This window comes from Aquarana catesbeiana, linkage group LG02 (genome assembly GCF_042186555.1).
Source record: "Aquarana catesbeiana isolate 2022-GZ linkage group LG02, ASM4218655v1, whole genome shotgun sequence".
Lineage (NCBI taxonomy): Eukaryota > Metazoa > Chordata > Amphibia > Anura > Ranidae > Aquarana > Aquarana catesbeiana.
The window spans coordinates 453094356-453114331 of record NC_133325.1 but is presented as its reverse complement, the minus strand read 5'-3'; the positions used below and the strand labels follow the sequence as shown (position 1 = coordinate 453114331).

Here is a 19976-nt window from a genome sequence, read left to right as displayed (position 1 = left end):
GGTTACCCAGCTAGAGCATTATATGTTTGGCTTTAGCACTCAATACTATTTAACAAAACCATAAGGGGAAAAGAAAACCATAAAGTAGAGCAGCAGTACAGAAGGCAGTGGCAAAGAGCATAAGTAAACTTACCCTGTCCCTCCCAATTGGCAGTGGATGTGCAGTGTACATATTTCTCTTTCCATCATATCCAGGCTGGCGGTCTCCAAATATCTGCATTTTGAAATGTCGCACCATCGTGTCAACCACCTCCCTAAATAACGAAGGAAATTGTTGGACAGATCATGCATCCAAACAATTTTAAATAAATAAACCTTATACTGCTGTCAGAAATACTTTGCTCACCTGTTAACTCTTCTTGGCCTTTTCTCAGGTTTAATGTCCACATCATAATGGTAAACATCAATTTTCGGTATCTGCACCTGGAAGTGGTTGGCCAGGAGCCTTATTGGTTTTCCTAATGTTCCTAAGCCAGGACGCCGCGGAGGCTGGAAAAGGTTGGTCGGTGGAGGACCTAAAAATGGAGAATAATTCCATCAGCCTTTTTTCTTTTCAGTACATAAGTTATTTAATGTGACCAATTTAGCAAAACACTGAAATAATGTATACCAGTACATAGAGATCAGCTGGCTGTGAAGTTCCTGTGTCTTGTAAGCATCGGTATTTGACTGGTGTTCCATTACTAGCTGAATAAGGACAGCAACTATAACCAATAAGTGAGCTCTGTGTTCCACATGACATGGGAACAGATATTTACCTGCATGGTAAAACTATATATTTTATTGTGCAGCAGTGCCTGCTCTGGACTGCGTGCTTTCTGTTTTTTAAATTGCTGACCTTTTTTTTCCTCCTTCACTTTATTGAAATGTTACAGTGTGATATTCCACTTAATTCTAAGCAACACAGCTGAGCTTTAGAAATGGAGCCACGGGAGCGCTGCAGTTTAGGAAGGATGCAGACATGTTGCAGATTTCTGCACCACAGCCATGGCTGCATTTTCCACTAGTCACTGTAGCCATGTGCCCACAGGCACCCTTCCTAGACAGGTGCCCATCAGTATGTTTACTTTTTTTTATTTAATCCCTTCACTGCCAGGTTCGTACATCATACGGATCTGACAGTAGGAAGTTACGCACAATCTGGTGGCTGCAACTACCAGGATTGTGTGTAAAACTGACAGGCAGACTCACAGTTGCTTCCACGCACCCCCGGTACCAGCACGTGCCGCCATGTATTACGGGCGCCGCCTGCCCATCTGCGGCCCGAAACCAACATGGCAGGTGCTGGCCGGTGGAGCGGAGGAAGAACAGCAGACACACAGCCGCTATCCTCCCCTTCTTGGTGACCGGGAAAGCTGCGTGTATACTTGCCCAGTCAGCCTCTTCCATGTCCCTGGCTAGCATAGCCAGGAAGGGATACATTTCAATACATTCAGTGGAGCCCAGAGGAAACATGCAGGGACTATTTAGATCCTGTATGTCTCAAAGAGAACCTGGCAAAAAAAAAAAAAAAAAAAAAATCACATTGCACATAAGGTCCGCCCCACAAAAAATGTATATTGTATTTTACCAAAAATTTGGGTAGTTTATTGCGTTTGTTTGCCCTATATTTCACTTTAGAGTATTATATATATATATATATATATATATATACATACACACACACATACATACATATACACACACATACACACATACATAAGCGCACTAGGGCCGAAACTGATCGATTATGAAGTTAATCGATTGGCCAGTAACATAAGGGGGTTAAAAAATATAAAACTAAAATGAGCCCTTTAGGAGTACAAAAAGAGCAAATAAATCGCTACTGTAAATTTTACAGTCACTGTTGCACAGTAAAAAAATTAACCCCTTACAGTAGCGATTATTTGCTTTTTTGTACTATAAAAAGGGCCAAATTTTTTTTTTTTTTTTTTTTTAGCCCCAATATGTTACTAAATGTCTTTGGCCTGGTTCACACCTATGTCTTTTGGTGCTTTCTGCAGAAATGCACTACAGTTCATTTAAAAAATGGAGATTAAGGGTAAAAGTTTGACGCCATTCCACGAGCGGGCGCAATTTTGAAGCATGACATGTTGGGTATCAATTTACTTGGCGTAACATTATATTTCACAATATTAAAAAAAAAAAAAATTGTGCTAACTTTACTGTTGTCTTATTTTTTTATTCAAAAAAGTGAATTTTTTCCCAAAAAAGTGCGCTTGTGCAAAAAAAAAAAAAAAAAAAAAAAAAAAGTATTGCAATGACCGCCATTTTATTCTCTAGGGTGTTAGAAAAAAAAAATATATAATGTTTGGGGGTTCTAAGTAATTTTCTAGCAAAAAAAACTTTTAAACATGTAAACACCTAAAATCCAAAACGAGGCTGATCTTTAAGTGGTTAAAATGAAAATTTTCTTTTGAAGGAAGACATTGTTTTTGTATGGCCAGCATATAATATATTACAGTTCTGTTTGAAAAACGGCAAAACAGTCTTTTCTTTTCAATAAGAAAAAATTTGATCCGAGTCTGATATTTACTAGATTCAACCTCTAATAGTATATACAATATCTCTCTTCTGTTTGTTATTCTCAGAGTGGATTAAAGATTTTACTCCCTAACCATATAGTTGGTTATTTATATTTACCACTGCATAGAGATATTTAAGAATAAATTGCCTTTTTTAAGCTTTACATATTAACTAAATTATACACCACACTTTTAAGGTTATTAACCGATTAATCGAAACAATCGGCCAACTAATCGATTATGATAATAATCGTTAGTTGCAGCCCTAAAGTGCACAAAAACAGAGGGAAAAAAAAAATGCAGATTTGAGGCTGAACACTGACTGCAGGGAAACTGAGTGTTCTGCCTATCACAGACGAGGACGAGGAGGCGGCGCGGCTTTTGTACACTGGAATGGCAGCTGTCTGACATGCATGACACGCTGATCAGCTATGCAGAACGATCAGGGGGACATCCCGACCACTCACCCCACAGAGAGCTTGCAGATCAGCACAGGAAGGCTGCAATGGACACAGAGGACACAGAGGTTGCAGATAGGCACAGGGAGGCTGCAATGGACAGGGAGGCAGCAATGGACAGTGGGGTATGCAATAGGCACAGTGGGGTATGCAGCTGCAGATGGGCATTGTTGACCCTCTTTTCCACTTACAGTAGCTGCTGCATTTCTCACTCTCAGCTTATACTCGAGTCAATAAGTTTCCCCAGTATTTTGTGGTAAAAGTAGGTCCTCTGCTTATATTCGGATCGACTTATACTCGAGTATATACGGTAGGTTTCCCAACTTACCAAGATGGGGAAAAAAAAAAAAAAAAAGGGGCCTACTGAGTAGTTTGACTTTTCCCAAGTACCAAACTAGACTGGCTAAAAGATGAACAGTCATGTAAGGGAAATATAAGTTGTACAAGAGGTATCTATAAGAACATGTGAACCAACGCTGATGAAATAAGCTTTTCAGGCTTACTACAGATTTGAAACTAAAAGTCAATTGCATTATGTAAAGTGGATATAAAAAAAATCTGAAAAAAGAAAAGTGTGTGAGTGTGGCGCTGTCCCAAAGTTGCAGAAGAAATGTCTGCATATATACAGTTTTATCAAAAGTGTCACGTGTGTATTCCTTTAAGTGAAATATGTATGGCAGTTATTACCACTCCTGTGGGTTAAAGAGACTAGTGATTTAAACATGAGAAGCATAATGAGTGCAATAAATCGCATCCAAGGTGTCTAGTGCTATATTCCCTCAAAAGGAAAAAACAGTATTAACCACTGCTAAGAGCATGAAGCGGTCTGTGTTTAAACTCTAGAAAACACAAAGTTGCAATAAATACATCACACGTGACATGCAGAAAATTCTAAAGTGTCTAGTGCTAAATAAATAAATATATTAAAATGTTGTTCTACAAACGTTGCAAATAAAGTGACAAGTGCCCTATGAAGAGGTCACTCTGAAAAGTGCTAAACACACGTGCCATGCAAATGGTTCTATGATAGTAAACAGTTCATATGGGTATGTCCCTGGTGCACTATAAGTGAAAAAAGGCGTCCTTTGTGGGATTCCTCAAAGCATACAACAGGTGTTAATCCAGTGCTGGTGTCTCGCGTTGTGATTGTGCAGAGACTCACCAGCTGTATATCCCCTGCAGGGGTAATGAGTAGTCACAGTATGTGCCACTGTGCAGCAGTGCTTGGCAAGACCAGGACGATATCATAAGGACATAAGAAGAAAGGATTCCATAGTGTGAAACCGTTTAAAACCACTATTTATTAGGTCAGATAAAAAGGGTACTCACATTGTAATGAAAAAAATGAGCGGTGTACAATGCTTACAAAGATGTTCCTAAGCGTCAGCTTTGCAGGGAGATGTCAGCAAGGCGTTCAGTCAAAGGCCACGACCTACGTACGTTTCGTCACACGGACTTCTACGGGATGCTCCCGTAGAAGTCCGTGTGACGAAACGTACGTAGGTCGTGGCCTTTGAACGCCTTGCTGACATCTCCCTGCAAAGCTGACGCTTAGGAACATCTTTGTAAGCATTGTACACTGCTCATTTTTTTCATTACAATGTGAGTACCCTTTTTATCTGACCTAATAAATAGTGGTTTTAAACGGTTTCACACTATGGAATCTTTTCTTCTTATGTCTTTATGATATCATCCTGGTCCTGGTCTTGCCAAGCACTGCTGCACAGTGGCACATACTGTGACTACTCATTACCCCTGCAGGGGATATACAGCTGGTGAGTCTCTGCACAATCACAACGCGAGACACCAGCACTGGATTAACACCTGTTGTATGCTTTGAGGAATCCCACAAAGGACGCCTTTTTTCATTTATAGTGCACCGGGGACATACCCATATGAACTGTTTACTATCATAGAACCATTTGCATGGCACGTGTGTTTAGCACTTTTCAGAGTGACCTCTTCATAGGGCACTTGTCACTTTGTTATTTGCAACGTTTGTAGAACAACATTTTAATATTTATTTAGCACTAGACACTTTAGAATTTTCTGCATGTCACGTGTGATGTATTTATTGCAACTTTGTGTTTTCTAGTGTTTAAACACAGACCGCTTCATGCTCTTAGCAGTGGTTAATACTGTTTTTTTCTTTGAGGGAATATAGCACTAGACACCTTGGATGCGATTTATTGCACTCATTATGCTTCTCATGTTTAAATCACTAGTCTCTTTAACCCACAGGAGTGGTAATAACTGCCATACATATTTCACTTAAAGGAATACACACGTGACACTTTTGATAAAACTGTATATATGCAGACATTTCTTCTGCAACTTTGGGACAGCGCCACACTCACACACTTTTCCCGCTCATTCCACCCCCTGTGGAGTCAGCGTATGTGAGGGCAGCAGTCTATCAATTTAGGAATATACTTCCCACCTAGGCTTCTAATTACACCCATTAGCGCGGACTCCCTATTTCCTCTATAAAAAAAATCTACACACCCCTGTTAAAATGTCAGGCTTCTGCGATGTAAAAAAAATAAATAATGAAACAAAGATACCGTATATGCTCGAGTATAAGTCGACCCGAATATAAGCCGAGGCACCTAAATTTTACCACAAAAAACGGGAAAAACATATTGACTCGAGTATAAGCCGAGGGTGGGAAAATGCAGCAGCTACCTGGTAAACAATGCCCATCTGCAGCCTCACTGTGCCCAGTTGCAGCCGTACCTTTTATTACGAAAACAGTGTGTCTCCCGCTGTGCAATGCATTCTGTTCAGCCGACCCATTAAAACAAGCCCGCCCTGCCTCCTCCTCGTCTGTGATAGGCAGAACACGGATACAGTTTCCGAGCATCGTATCAGTGTTCCTCTATCACGGACAGACGAGGAGGCGGGGCGGGCTTTGTTTTAATGGACGGCTAAACAGAATGCATTACAAAGCGGGAGACGCACGCTGTTTTAGTAATGAAAGGTGTCTCCCGCTGTGTAATGCATTCTGTTCAGCCGTCCATTGAAACAAAGCCCACCCCGCCTCCTCGTCCGTCCATGATAGAGGAACACTGATACGATGCTGGGAAACTGTATCAGTGTTCCGCCTATCACAGACAAGGAGGTGGGGCGGCTTTGTTTCAATGGACGGCTGAACAGAATGCATTACACAGCAGGAGACCCACGCTGTTTTAGTAATAAAAAGTACGGCTCACTCGAGTATAACCCGAGGGGGAGTTTTTCAGCCTAAAAAATGGGCTGAAAAACTCGGCTTATACTCAAGTATATACAGTAAATCATTTCAGAACTTTTCCACCTTTAATGTGAGCTATATACTGTACAACTCAGTTGAACAACAAGGGAAGTAAAAATTAAATAATACGGTTGCATAAGTGTGCCCACCCTTAAATACTTTGTTGAAGCACATTTTGATTACAGCACTCAGCCTTTTTGGGTATCTATCAGCATGGCACATCTTGACTTGGCAATATTTGCCCACTCTTCATTGCAAAAACACTCCAAATCTGTCAGATTACGAGGGCATCTCCTGTGCACAGCCCTCTTCAGATCACCCCACAGATTTTCAATCATATTCAGGTCTGGGCTCTGGCTGGGCCATTCCAAAACTTTAATCTTCTTCTGGTGAAGCCATTCCTTTGTTGATTTGGATGTATGCTTTGGATCGTTGTCATGCTGAAAGATGAAGTTCCTCTTCATGTTCAGCTTTCTAGCAGAAGCAAAGGTTTTGTGCCAATATTGACTTATTTGGAACTGTTCAGAATTCCCTCTACCTTGACGACTAAGGCCCCTGTTCCAGCTGAAGAAAAACAGCCCCAAAGCATGATGCTGCCACCACCATGTTTCATAGTGGGTATGGTGTTCTTTAGGTGATGTGCAGTGTTTTTGCACCAAACATCTCTTTTGGAATCATGGCCAAAAGGTTCAACCTTGGTTTCATCAGACCAGAACACATTTTCCCACATGCTTTTGGGAGACTTCAGATGTGTGTTTGCTAAATTTAGCTGGGCTTGGTTGTTATTCTTGGTAAGAAAAGGATTCTGTCCTGCCACTCTACCTCATAGCCCAGACATATGAAGAATACAGGAGATTGTTGTCACATGTACAACACAGTCAGTACTTGCCAAATATTCCTGCAGATCCTTCACCCTGGGTTCACACTATGCGAACCGCTGCAGGTGTCATTAACAAAGTTAAACCCTCAGTTTAGTTCACAGATCGCAGCTCGAACTGTGAACTCGCACAGGAATCGGATCGCAAAGGTAATAACACCCATGCATTCCGATTCTGGTGCGGGGAAAAACAAGTCTCTGCACCATTTTCTGTGCGAATACAATGAGAGTTCAGCCATACAAATGAATGGCTGAACTCGCATTGCTCAGAGATCGCATGTGATCGGCACCTGCATTGTGGGTGCAAATCACATGCAATCTCTAAGATCGCGCTAGTGTGAACCCAGGCTTAAGCCCCTCCCGACCAGCCGCCGCAGTTATACTGCAGCAGTTAGGCACTGCTGCGCGAGCCGTCATAGCTGTACATCGGCTCTTTAAGATGCTGTAGCAGGCACACGCCCGCAGCGTGTGCCCCGGAGCCGACGCACGTGCCCGCCCAGCAGGCATGATGACCGCCGGGCACCCGTGATTGTTCAGGAGAGCGAGAACTGGGATCTGTGTGTGTAAACAAATCCCGGTTCTGTCAAGGGAGAGGAGAGAGATTGTGTGTTCCTACCAAGTACCATCTCTCTCCTCCTCTAGTCAGCCACATTCCCCCCCCCAGTTAGAACACAAATAGGTTACACATTTAACCCCCCTAGTGTTAACCCCTTCCCTGCCAGTGACATTTATATAGTAATCAGTGGCTATTTATAGCACTGATCGCTGTATAAATGTCACTGGCCCCAAAAAAGTGTCAAGTGTCCGATTTGTCCACCACAAAGTCTCAATCCTGATAAAAATCACAGATCACCGCCATTACTAGTTAAAAAAAAAAAAAATGATAATGCCATAAAGCTATCCCCTATTTTGTAGTCGCTATAACGTTTGCGCGAACCAAATCAATATACACTTATTGCGATTTTTTTTTAATCAAAAATATGTATTAGAATACACATCGGCCTAAACTGAAGAAATTTGTTTTGTTTTAATTTTTAGGATATTTATTATGGCAAAAAGTACAATAGTGTTTTTTTTTTTCAAAATTGTTGCTGTTTTTTGGTCAAAAAACACCAAAAGAAAGCTATTTGTGGGGAAAAAGGACATACATTTTGTTTGGATACAACGTTGCACGACCACGCAATTGTCAGTTAAATCGACGCAGTGCCGTATAGCAAAAAACAACCTGGTCAGGAAGGGGGCAAATCCTTCCGGGGCTGAAGTGGTTAATGTTGCTGTAGGCCTCTTGGCAGCCTCCCTGACCAGTTTTCTTCTGGTCTTTTCATCAGTTTTGGAGAGATGTCCAGTTCTTGGTAATGTCACTGTTGTGCCATATTTTCTCCACCTGAAGACTGTCTGCACTGTGTTCCATGGTATAGCTAATGCCTTGGAAATTCTTTTGTACCTTCTCCTGATACCTTTTAACAATGAGATCCCTCTGATGCATTCGAAGATCTCTGCGGACCATGGCTTTTGTTGTAGGATGCAACTAAGAAAATGTCAGGAAAGAGCTACTAGAACAGCTGAACTTTATTTGTTGTTAATCAGAGGCACTCTAAATGATGGCAGGTGTGTACTGACATCTACTTAACATGAGTTTGAACTTGATTGCTTAATTCTGAACACAGCTACATCCCCAGTTAGAGGGTGTGCACACTTACGCAACCACATTATTTTAGTTTTTTATTATTACTCCTCCCCACTAAAAGATTTTAGTTTGTTTTTCAATTGAGTTGTACAGTTTATATGTCACATTAACCACTTGCCGCCCGCAGTATAGCAAAATGACAGCGGCAAAGTGGTTTAGTTATCCTGACTGGACATCATATGACGTGATCAGGATAACAGAGCCGGCGAGAGCCCGCAGCAATCAGAGGTGCTGTGTGTAAGTCTGACACACTGCAACTCCGATCGTGGTATTTAGCCTCTGACAGAGGCTTCATACCACGTGATCAGCTGTGACCAATCACAGCTGATCATCGCGGGAACCAGGAAGTGCCAGTAAATGGCTTTCCTCGGTTCACGCCGACAGGGAGAGCCGATCGGCGGCTCTCCCTGTCGGGGGGGGGGGGATGTCTGATAATCAGCACAGCCCCATCAAAAGGTGCCCATCAGCTGCCAATCAATGCCCATCACCTGCCAGCCTGTCCCCCTCTATAAAGCCTGTCAGTGCCCCATCAAAGTGCCACTCAGTAAAGCTGGTCACTAGCTCATCAGTGTTGCAAATCCAGCGCCACCTATCAGTGCCACCTATCAATGCCCAGTAGTTTTTTTTATTTCAAAATGGTCGCTCTTTTTTCATTTATAGCACAAGAATTAAAAAACCACAGAGGTGATCAAATACCAAAGGAAAGCTCTATTTGTGGGAAGTAAACAATAAAAATTTAGTACGGGTACAGTGTTGCAGGACAGCGCAATTGTCATTCAAAGTGCGACAGCACTGAAAGCTAAAAATTGTCCTGGGCAGGAAGAGGGGAAAATGCCTGGTATTGAAGTAGTTAAAAAGGAAAAAGTTCTGAAATTATTTATCTTTGTCTAATTTTTTTTTACATCACGGAAACCTGACATTTTAACAGGGGTGTGTAGACTTTTTATATCCACTGTATATCTGAAGCAGGTCCACTTAGATTTTTGTATTAAAAAAGGAAAGCATGTTTTTGAATACATTTTTTAGAGTTAGGTGAGTGGGGGGGGGGGGGTAAAGGAAGTGTGTTGGTTGCGCAGATGTACTTTACACATTTTTCTGCCCATATACAAAGGTTTTGTCTTTTTACAGTTCTCTATATTATACTATTTAATATAATGCATTAAAATTCAAACCAAGCATTAATGCAATTGATTTTTAAAAGCTGCCATACTTGTATTCTGTCAAATACATTTTAGCCTAGCAGAAGTTGGCAGGCTGTGAAGGCGAACCCCAAAACACATCTGACAGTGTACCAATTATACACTGCTATATTTAAACACATGAATGGCTACTAAAATTAAAATAGTACACAACTCAAATTAAAACAGATTGCAGGTAATCAGTGCATGGAGATTAGGTAAACTAATTTTCTCCCTTTTGGTCTGTTGAATAAATCACTGAAGAGTTTTGCGGGATCTGTTCGAAACACGCAAAAAAAAAAAAAAAAAAACTGGAAACAGGCAGAAATCCAGGGCTGTTGCGTGCTCTGCAATGTTATATCAAGTATAAGAGCTGCTCAGGTTAACGCTAACTTACAGAAATTATTCCCTTTAGGTTTTGGAGGAGGATTTCTGTAGTCCAAGCAGCCTTTGTCCTAGATCAACAATGCTGCTCCTACATAGGCACAGTGATTGTCACTTTTAAAAAGTTAGGCAGGCCATAGACTAGTAGAAAAAAAAAAAAAAAAAAAAAAAAAAAAAAGATCCGTACAAAAATGAAAAAATGATTGTTCGATTTTTCACACGTTTATGCCATCATGGTTTCAGAATTTCCCCCCGCAAAAACAGCATTCCTTTATCTGTGGAAGTTATGCAATGTATTTTGACCTCTTAGCTTGAAATAAACTTCATTTATGTTTAATAACTATTGTCACACACTTCCAGCCCCATCTGTCTGGATTTCCTGTTGTGATTACAAGGTTGCAATACACAAAATGTTGAATTCGCTTGTCCCCTACAGCCAGCTCTGGATGCAGGATTTTTTTTTAATTTCCCATATCAGAAAAAAAAAAAATACTATACGATGGTCATCAAAATAAGATTTGACAGAACTTTCGTGACAGAACGTTCATTTTGCTCATGAGTATTTCAGTGGGTCATTTGCCAGTGTTTTATAGCTTTATACCTGTAAAATCTTCTTATCAACCAACTTACTGACAAGTGAAAAGGATTCTACTATTTGCAGTTGACTGTGCCATAATTCTAGACCAAGCATAATTTTATATGGATAAATGGTAGGTTAAGCATCAGTGCAGTTCTTGCAAATAAGGCCAGCCAAACACAGAGCAAAGTTCTTTCCTGCAACCAGGAAATGAAATTCACTTTATTCCCCCCCAACAGTGTTGATGCAGGAACCCCTCCTGCCAAGCCACTGTCTCTTGGTGAGCGGGCGATCAGGGAAAGCCATCCCAGCTGGGAGATAATCGCAAGAGAATCTGGCAGGCTGGTTGTACCCAAGTTGATCAACTTGGTACATTCAGCCTGCCCTTTGACCGTTCCAATCTCGGCTGGTTCGAACAGTGCTGTTGATGGGGTCCTGCTCTCAAAACGCCAAATTATAGCTGACCGACACCCATTTGTTGTATACCAAACTTGTGTAAGCAAACTAAAGTCTATTACACACGAGGCAAATGTTGGGAAACATGGGCTGGTTCAATAAAAAACGGCAGGCATTCAGCCTGTGTGTATGGCAGCCAGTCTGACAGAAGCCGGCTGTGCAACCCGGAAAAGCAGCAGCAGACCAACCAAACAAAAAAAAAAAAAAAAAAAACAACACACACCCCTCCCCCAACAAACAGGTCTATACTTGCTCTGTGCAAACTACAGAGCAGCCCTGATCCTCCTCTCGGGTCCCCCACTGGCACTCCTGGCTCCTCCTTTCTTGCTGGTGTCCCCAATAGGAAGCAGATTCCCATGGCAAAACTCGTGCGGGCTCGCTCCCAAGACCTGCTGCTGTGTCCATTGACACAGACAGCGGAACTAGGCCCCCGCCCCCTTGTCACTGCCCTGGTTGGACAGGGTAACTCTGGGCTCTCGCACATACCAGATCCCATGTCCTATCCTGGATCATAGCCTTATTTTCTCCCTCTTATCTAGCACCAGGTAACTTTTTGTACACTTATGCTGCGTACACACGAGCAGACTTTGACTGGACTGGTCCGACGGATCAAGTCTGGCGGACAATTCAACCGTGTAAGCTTCGGACCTGCAGCAGACTTTTTCGGTCGAAAATCTGACAGACTTTAGATTTGGAACATGCTGCAAATCTTTCCGACGTAGTAGAGTCCGGTCGAAAAATCCACTAGTCTGTATGCTAGTCCGACGGACAAAAACTGACGCTAGGACAGCTATTGGCTACTGGCCATCAACTTCCTTATTTTAGTCCGGTCATATGTCATCACGTACGAATCCGTCGGACTTTAGTGTGATTGTGTGTAGGCAAGTCTGGTTGTCGGAAAGACCGTCGGAGAGACCATCGGACCTTTGCTGTCGAAAAGTATGACCGTGTGTACGCTGCATTAGAAGTCACGCCGCTTTTGTCTTCACGCACCCCCCTACATTCAGGTATCTTGGTGGAAACCTTTCATCATGGCTACTCACCTTTCACTAGTCCCCCCCCTTCTGTACACACCAGTCCCATCACAGTCCTCACTGTCATTACATTCCTATTCACTTCGTCTCTACATTGCATTCATTTGGTTCACTTTTTACAATGCGAAACACTAGGAGTGCTCTGTGTGCCCGAGTCCACCTGGGTTGCTGTCCGTGATGGGTGCTGCCGGACACACCTCCTCAGCTCCCGACTTTGATGCCTTTGGGTGGCCCACAGTCTTTGACATTGCACCATTGATTGCACATACAATTGTAAGTGATTTACGGGGGGGGAGTTCTTAATCCATCCTCCCCCTTTATTGATACAAGCCTATTTATCCAGACAATTATTTTCCATTGCAGATGCATCACGTGGTTGATCCTTATGAGTGGCACCAAGCAGCGAAACACGTCAAGCTACCAGATGCCGTGTATCATAGTAGTACAGTTCTAATAGATAATTATTTCAATATATTTCATACGATCACATCATTGTAACAGGGATCAGAAAGGTCATAGGCCATGCAGATGTTATCTTGCTATACATGTATACCCAAACATGGAATTTGGTGTACTCTGTAACCTCATTATGCTATCAATTTATAACCATGTTATTATCAGTTACCACTGTTTTAGAAATTGACATGGTTAGTGTGTATTTCTATGTACATGGAATTAATGTATGTAATCATGCGTCTACAGAATATTAAATATTTTAATAATCACCATTTTATTCAATTGCAACCACGTGCTTCACTTAACGTCCCACCCCTTTGCTCCACTTCTCAAAGGAGTTGATTGACAAGAGCGGGAGCCAACGATCTTCCCAGGGAGGAGGAACGCCACTGCTCATGCAGTGCTGGATCGCAATGGGGCTCAGGTAAGTAAAAAGGGGGCGAGCGACACAAGGTTTTTTTTTTTACCTTAACGCATGAAATGCATTAACCACTTCGGCCCCGGAAGAATTTACCCCCTTCCTGACCAGAGCACTTCTTGCGATTCGGCACTGCGTCGCTTTAAGTGACAATTGCGCGGTCGTGCGACGTGGCTCCCAAAGAAAATTGACGTCCTTTTCCCACAAATAGAACTTTTTTTTGGTGGTATTTGATCACCCCTGCAGTTTTTCTTTTTTGTGCTATAAAGAAAAAAAGAGCGACAATTCTGAAAACAAAAAAAAACGCATTTTCTACATTTTGCTATATCCCCCAAAAATATATTAAAAAAAAAAAAAAAAAAAAAAAACAAAAACTCTTTTTTCCTCAGTTTAGGCCGATATGTATTCTTCTACATTTTTGTTAAAAAAAAAAAAAAAATATCGCTTCAAACATTTACTGATTGGTTTGCGCAAAAGTTATAGCGTTTACAAAATAGGGGATAGTTTTATGGTATTTTTATTAATAATTTTATATTTTGAGTCAGAGCTGGATTACCACCTTAGTTTTCATTTGTAAAAGGCCAGACATTTACCAAACCTAATCTTCTTAACGGCCATTTCAGGTCCAACAATGATGTGTCAGGTTCTGAAAATAAATCTACCCCGCAATGTGCTTTTTCAGCTACAGACTTTTCTGCTCTGTTGGGTAGAGTCACATGCTGTTATTTAGGGATCTATATTACATTATTTATAATTCTTTATAAACCATAACCCCCCTTATGCTCACCTGAGCCCATTCCTGATCCAGCGATGTGCACAAGAGCAGAAACTCTCCTGGGTCTCAGCATTCCTTATTGGCTGAGACACAGTAGCAGGAGCCAATGAGCTGTCAATCACAGCCAGTGAGGAGGGCAAGACCAAGCCAAACGGTCTTAAACAGCTCAGGAGCGAGCATGCACGAGTGCCTCCAGAGCAAGTAGCTTGCTCTGCGGGCACTCTGTAGGTGGGAGGGGCCAGGAGCACTGGCAGGGGACTAGAGAAGTGGAGGGATCGGAGCAAAATCACTGCAGAGCAGGCAAGTATAACATGCTTGTTACAAAAAAAAAAAAAAACACTACTTTACAAACTTTTTAACTGGCAAAGTAATTTCCCCACAGAAGATTTTCCAAATCAGAAAAAAAACTTTTAGCCATATTTTTTCAGTTTCCTATAGTCAGAATTTTTAGTTTGTTGAATGTACATTTCATCTTCTGAATAAAAATCTGAAGAGAGAACGCTACTGTTCAGATCTGTGCGCTGCACTTTTTTAAATGTTCAGCTTGCAGCACCTTCTGCGCGCTGTTTGAAAAACGCACCTTTCAAAAAAAATAGGATTTTTAAAACAGCTTACCTGTAAAATCCTTTTCTTATCGTACATCACGGGACACAGAACCATAGTAGTTACTATGTGGGTTATAGACCACCTTCAGGTGATGGACACTGGCACGCCCTAAGATAGTAAGTGCACTCCCTATATAACCCCTCCCACTACTTTGAGTATCTCAGTTTTGTAGCAAAGCAATACCCGTGTATACCAAAGAAGGGAGGGACCTCTGTGTCCCATGATGTACTTCAAAGAAAAGGATTTTACAGGTAAGCAGTTTTAAAAATTCAATTTTCTTATCCTGTCACGGGACACAGAGCCATAGTAGTTACTATGTGGGATGTCCCATAGCAATGCCAACTGAAGGGAGGGAGACAACAAAAAGTAGAGCAATAAGAGACTAGAAGACTAATACTGCAGCCTGCAGTACCCTGCGACCAAAGGCGATATCCTCATGACCTTTTACATCTATTTGATAGAATCTGGTAAATGTACATGATTGATTACTTGTCGAATCCATTAAGAATAGTATATTTTGATGCTGCCAGCCTCCTTTAGGACTTTCAGGCAACACGAAAAAAAAACATCCCTTTTTCGAATCTGAGCAATCGTCTTTAAGTAGACATTGACTGCTCTCACCACATCAAAAAAATGTAGTGATTTTTCTTCCAAAGAACAGGGTTCTGGAAAAAGGACGGTAGAACAATATCCTGGTTTAGATAAAAACCTGATACTACCTTTGGTAAAAGGTTAGGATGAGGACGCAATACTACCTCATCCTTGTGAACAAAAATATGGCTCTTTACAAGAAAGAGCAGCCAATACTGATACCCTTCTTGCAGCAGATATGGTTACCAGAAAAAATAGTTTCCTTGTCAAAAAAGGACCATAGGAATATGTCGTATCGGCCCAAAAAAGGCTGTTTTGTAATGCCGACAAAACTAATTTCAAGTCCCAAGGGTTCAGGGGTTACTTAACTAGAGATTAAGCCGAGTTACCCCCTGAATAAAGTTATGGACCAAAAGAATGCGAAGCAAGTGGTTGTAAAAATAATACCGATAAGGGCGAGGCCTGTCCTTAGCACTCAAGGCCAGCTCTATTTCTCACTCCATGTGCAGAAAAAAAACAAGGACTCTACCTAGACTTATTTCCTGGGGTGCAGCTCCCGGTTTCACACCAGGAGACATACGTTTCCCAGACTTCATAATATATAACCATGGAGCCTAGCTCTGCATAAACCAAGGTAGAAAACTACTGAACCTGACAGCCCACGCTTCTTCAGTGTGGGCCTCAAAAGCCAAACCGTTAAATTTAGCATTTGAAAAGTAGGATGGAATACCGGACCTTACTAAAGAAGGTCTGGCCGTGGCAGTAGGGTCCATGGGTCCCCTAATATCATCTTTACGATCCCTGCATACAAAGATTTCCTGGGCCCCGCTGGGGGCCACAAGAATCGACTTCCCTTCCTGCGAAGAAGTTGTGGATTCAGGCTGAATAGGAGGGAATGCACAAATCAGTGAGAACAGATTCCACAGGAATAGCAAGGCATCCGTTCCGCATGCTAGCGGATCCTTTGTTCTTGACACAAAGTTGTCAATCCTGGACGCAAACAGATCTATGTCTGGGATTCCCCATCTTTGACATATTGACAGGAAGATATTGGGGTGAAGGAACCATTCTCCCAAGAAAAGCTGCTGCCGACTCAAGTAGTCCGCCTGCCAATTATCTATTCCTAGAATGAAAACTGCCGATAGGCAAAGTACATCATTTTCTTCCCAAGATAGGATAAGCTTCACCTTTCCCTGGGCAGCACAACTTCTTGTGCCCCCTTGGTGATTAATATTGCTGTGGCATAAACAGATTGACTCCTAGCAGGACAATACCTTAAACTGAACGCTCAGGCCTCAGAACCAAGTGTTCTGCCTGAATTCCTAAAACGTTAATGGGCAAGGCCATTTCTGATCTAGGCCACTTCTCCTGGACAGCTGCCTTTTTCAGGACTGTCCAACCTAAACAAAAAAAGGATGGCATATGTTGATACTATTTACCAGGTAACTGAAAGGAGGATTTTCCCCTTCGCAGAGTTTTGGATGTTAACCATAAACTGAGGCTCCGGCGCACTCGGCCTACAGCACCTGGTATTTCTAGGTGGTCTTTTATACAGGTACTAACCAGGCTCGACCCTGCCTAGCCTCCAAGACCGGACGGAATCGAGCGTTATCAGGGTGATGTGGTCGTAGGCTTTGGAGTCAGACACATTGGGAATGGAGAGCTTGAATTCTGTTTCAAGCTGATAGGATACTGCTTTGCAGCAGTCTAGAATGAGACTGAGCATAAAGAACGGCCTCGAATGAAGCCACCATCTTTCCCGACAACCTCACGCAAAGTTGAATAGGAGGGAAAAAAAAAAAAAAAACATCTTGCTTCGACTACCTAGATCAGACCTTTATGGTGCTGATCTTAGCCTGGGGTACAAATACCCTTTCCTGGGTGTACCTATGATCAGACCCAAGCATTTTCTTCATGTTTTAAAGATTCCTCCTAGGTTGAGAATTCGACCTAGATATTCCAGGTAGTCGAATGTGGTGACCATACTTTTGGCCTAAGCGGGCTACTGACTGGTCTAACAAGAACAGATCAACTAGGTAAACCATAATAGTTATACCTCAGTCTGGCTAGAAAAGGAGCCAGAACCTTGTACTCGAGGTGTAGCAGCTAGATCGGAAAGCAGAGCTACACACTGAAAAAGAAGTTTAACTTGGAAAGAAATGACTAGTGAGTGAGGCATATGGAGATATGCACCTTCATGCAAAAAGGAGGAGAGATTATATTTAGCAATTGAATTTTAGATTTTTGAGATCTAGAATGTCCATTTGGATTTAACCAAATCCCAATCTCTGCTCTTACATGGGGCCACCATGAACACTTTTTGCCAAAATATGGTCCAATGCAAGAGAGAAAGATTTTTTTTTCTCTGGATCCTTAGGAACGTTTGATCTGAGAAAACGAGGAGATGGAAACTCTTGGATCTCCAGTTTGTACATTGGAGCTACTGACGAAGTTCCCCATTCGTCTTGACATTCCTTCTGCCAGATCCCTGAGAACTGTAGAAGAATTCTCTCTATTGAGCAAGCGGGGGCACCTCCTCATAAAGGAGGCTACATATCTTGTAGCTTCCTCCCTCAAGACCTCTTTTGTTCCTGGGGTTAACCCTGAGGATTACCCGTTGAACCTGACGGTGGAGGCAGTCGTGACTGCCTGGAGGCTGATACCCCTGGCACAGAAGGAACTTTGAAAAAAGACACAATTAGTCCTTCATTTAAAAGGCAAAAGGGGTATCTTTTGCTAGAAAGTCTTTGGATATATCCAAAATATCCCCAGATAGCTGTCTTACCGCAAAAGGGAAGACTAGCCAGGAGCTTTTTGCATGACGCTTAGCGAAGGCACAATCTGTCATAGCAACCATTTCAAACATAAAGCTGCCTCCTGGACCCGTTGAGCAGGACAACCTTACAACCTTAAACCCCTGTTAAAACTGGTTTCTCAACAACTAAGCAATGACTGTCAGTGCAGGCTGAGACACTTAACCTGCCAAAAAAAGAGTTTTTTGGGTTTTTCTTTTAATAGAAATTCCAACCTTTTATCCATTGGATCCCTAAGTATTTGAGTAATGTCTGCCGGACAAGTCAAACTTACTCACAAAAAGATATAGTAGCGTTAATTGCTGGTATACCCCGCTTAGTGAATTTTCTCTACCATAGGATAAAGTGTGAAACTTTTTAGAATGGAATAATGCTTATCTGGGTGATCCTCCAGATACAAAAAATTTTTCCCAACAATGAATGGACAGGAAAAAGCATGCACAGCTTAACCCTTTCATGACTAAGCCTATTTTTGAAATTTGGTGTTTACAAGTTAAAATCCGTATTTTTTGTTAGAAAATTACTTAGAGTTCCCAAACATTATATATATATATATATATTTTTTAGCAGAGAATCTAGAGAATAAAATGGCGATTGTTGCAATATTTTTTATCACACGGTATTTGTGCAGCGGTGTTTTAAACGCAAATTTTTGGAAAAGGGACACTTTCATGAATTTTAAAAAAAATCCAAACAGTAAAGTTACCCCAATTTTTTTTTTATAATGTGAAAGATGTTACGCCGAGTAAATAGATACCAAACATGTCACCCTTTATAATTGCACTCACTCGTGGAATGGCGACAAACTACGGTACCTATGAATTCCCATAGGCAACGCTTTAAAAAATTTTTACGGTTACCAGGTTTGAGTTACAGAGGAGGTCTAGGGCTAGAATTATTGCTCTCGCTCTGACGATCGCGGCGATACCTCACATGTGTGATTTGAACACCGTTTACATATGCGGGTGCAACTTCCGTATGCGTTTTCTTCGCTTCGCGGGGACAGGGGCACTTTAAAAATTTTTTTTTTTTTTTATTTAATTTTTTTAGTTTATAAATTGTGTTTTAAAAAAAAATTTTTTTTTTACTTTTATTGCTGTCACAAGGAATGTAAACATCCCTTGTGACAGTAATAGGTGGTGACAGGTACTCTTTATGGAGGGATGGGGGGTCTAAAAGACCCCCCATCCCTCCTTTACACTTCAAAGTATTCAGATCGCCGAAAACAGCGATTCTGAATACTGTGTACTTTTTTAAATTCGGCGCCATTGGCAGCCGAGTATCGGTTGTTATACTCGGGTAGCCGATCGCCCGCTGTAAACAATGGTACCGGGATGATGCCTGCAGCTGCGGGCATCATCCCAGTATAACCCCGGAAAGCCGAGTACGCATATCTGCGTACGGTCGGCGGGAAGGGGTTAAGGAGACTTTAGCGAACCTAACACTCAGTTAAGGGTACATAAATGTGGAGCGGATCATTCAACAAGAAAATGTACCATTTATCATACAGATTGTGAAAGCTGACCCTCCCCCAATTGACACCTCAGAAGAGGAGTCATCAGCCTTACCACGGTCCCCTGAGGGAATAGTCTTCTCCTGCCCCTAGTTCCTCAGTCTGAGGGTCTTAGGAAAATGGAAGAGAACCTGTTGCATCATGACCACGCTGGGATGAGATTAACCACTCTGGGATGCAATTAAAGCCACTAAACATCTTTTAAAAGCCTACCATGGCTGAGAAAAAAAAATAATGTAAAAAGAACAGGGGCTGCAGTGTTGAAAACAGTTGCAAACATTTCATGGCCCCGATGCTCACTCTGACTAGCCACCCCCTTCTCAAGGGAGGATGCCATTTGAAGAGTAGGCTTTCCAGAGCTTGAGGGAGACCCTTTTG

General features: G+C 42.0%; 1 protein-coding gene across 1 annotated transcript in view; it reads right to left on the bottom strand.

The window, feature by feature from the left end:
* LOC141128352 (protein argonaute-4) overlaps positions 1-19976 on the bottom strand; it is a 146278-nt gene that overhangs the window by 102847 nt on the left and 23455 nt on the right. The window contains exons 2-3 of the mRNA XM_073615596.1: positions 347-515; positions 134-254 (exon numbers count right to left, since the gene is read on the bottom strand). Of these exons, the coding sequence (XP_073471697.1) occupies positions 134-254; positions 347-515 (290 nt within the window). The remainder of the gene's footprint in view (positions 1-133; positions 255-346; positions 516-19976) is intronic.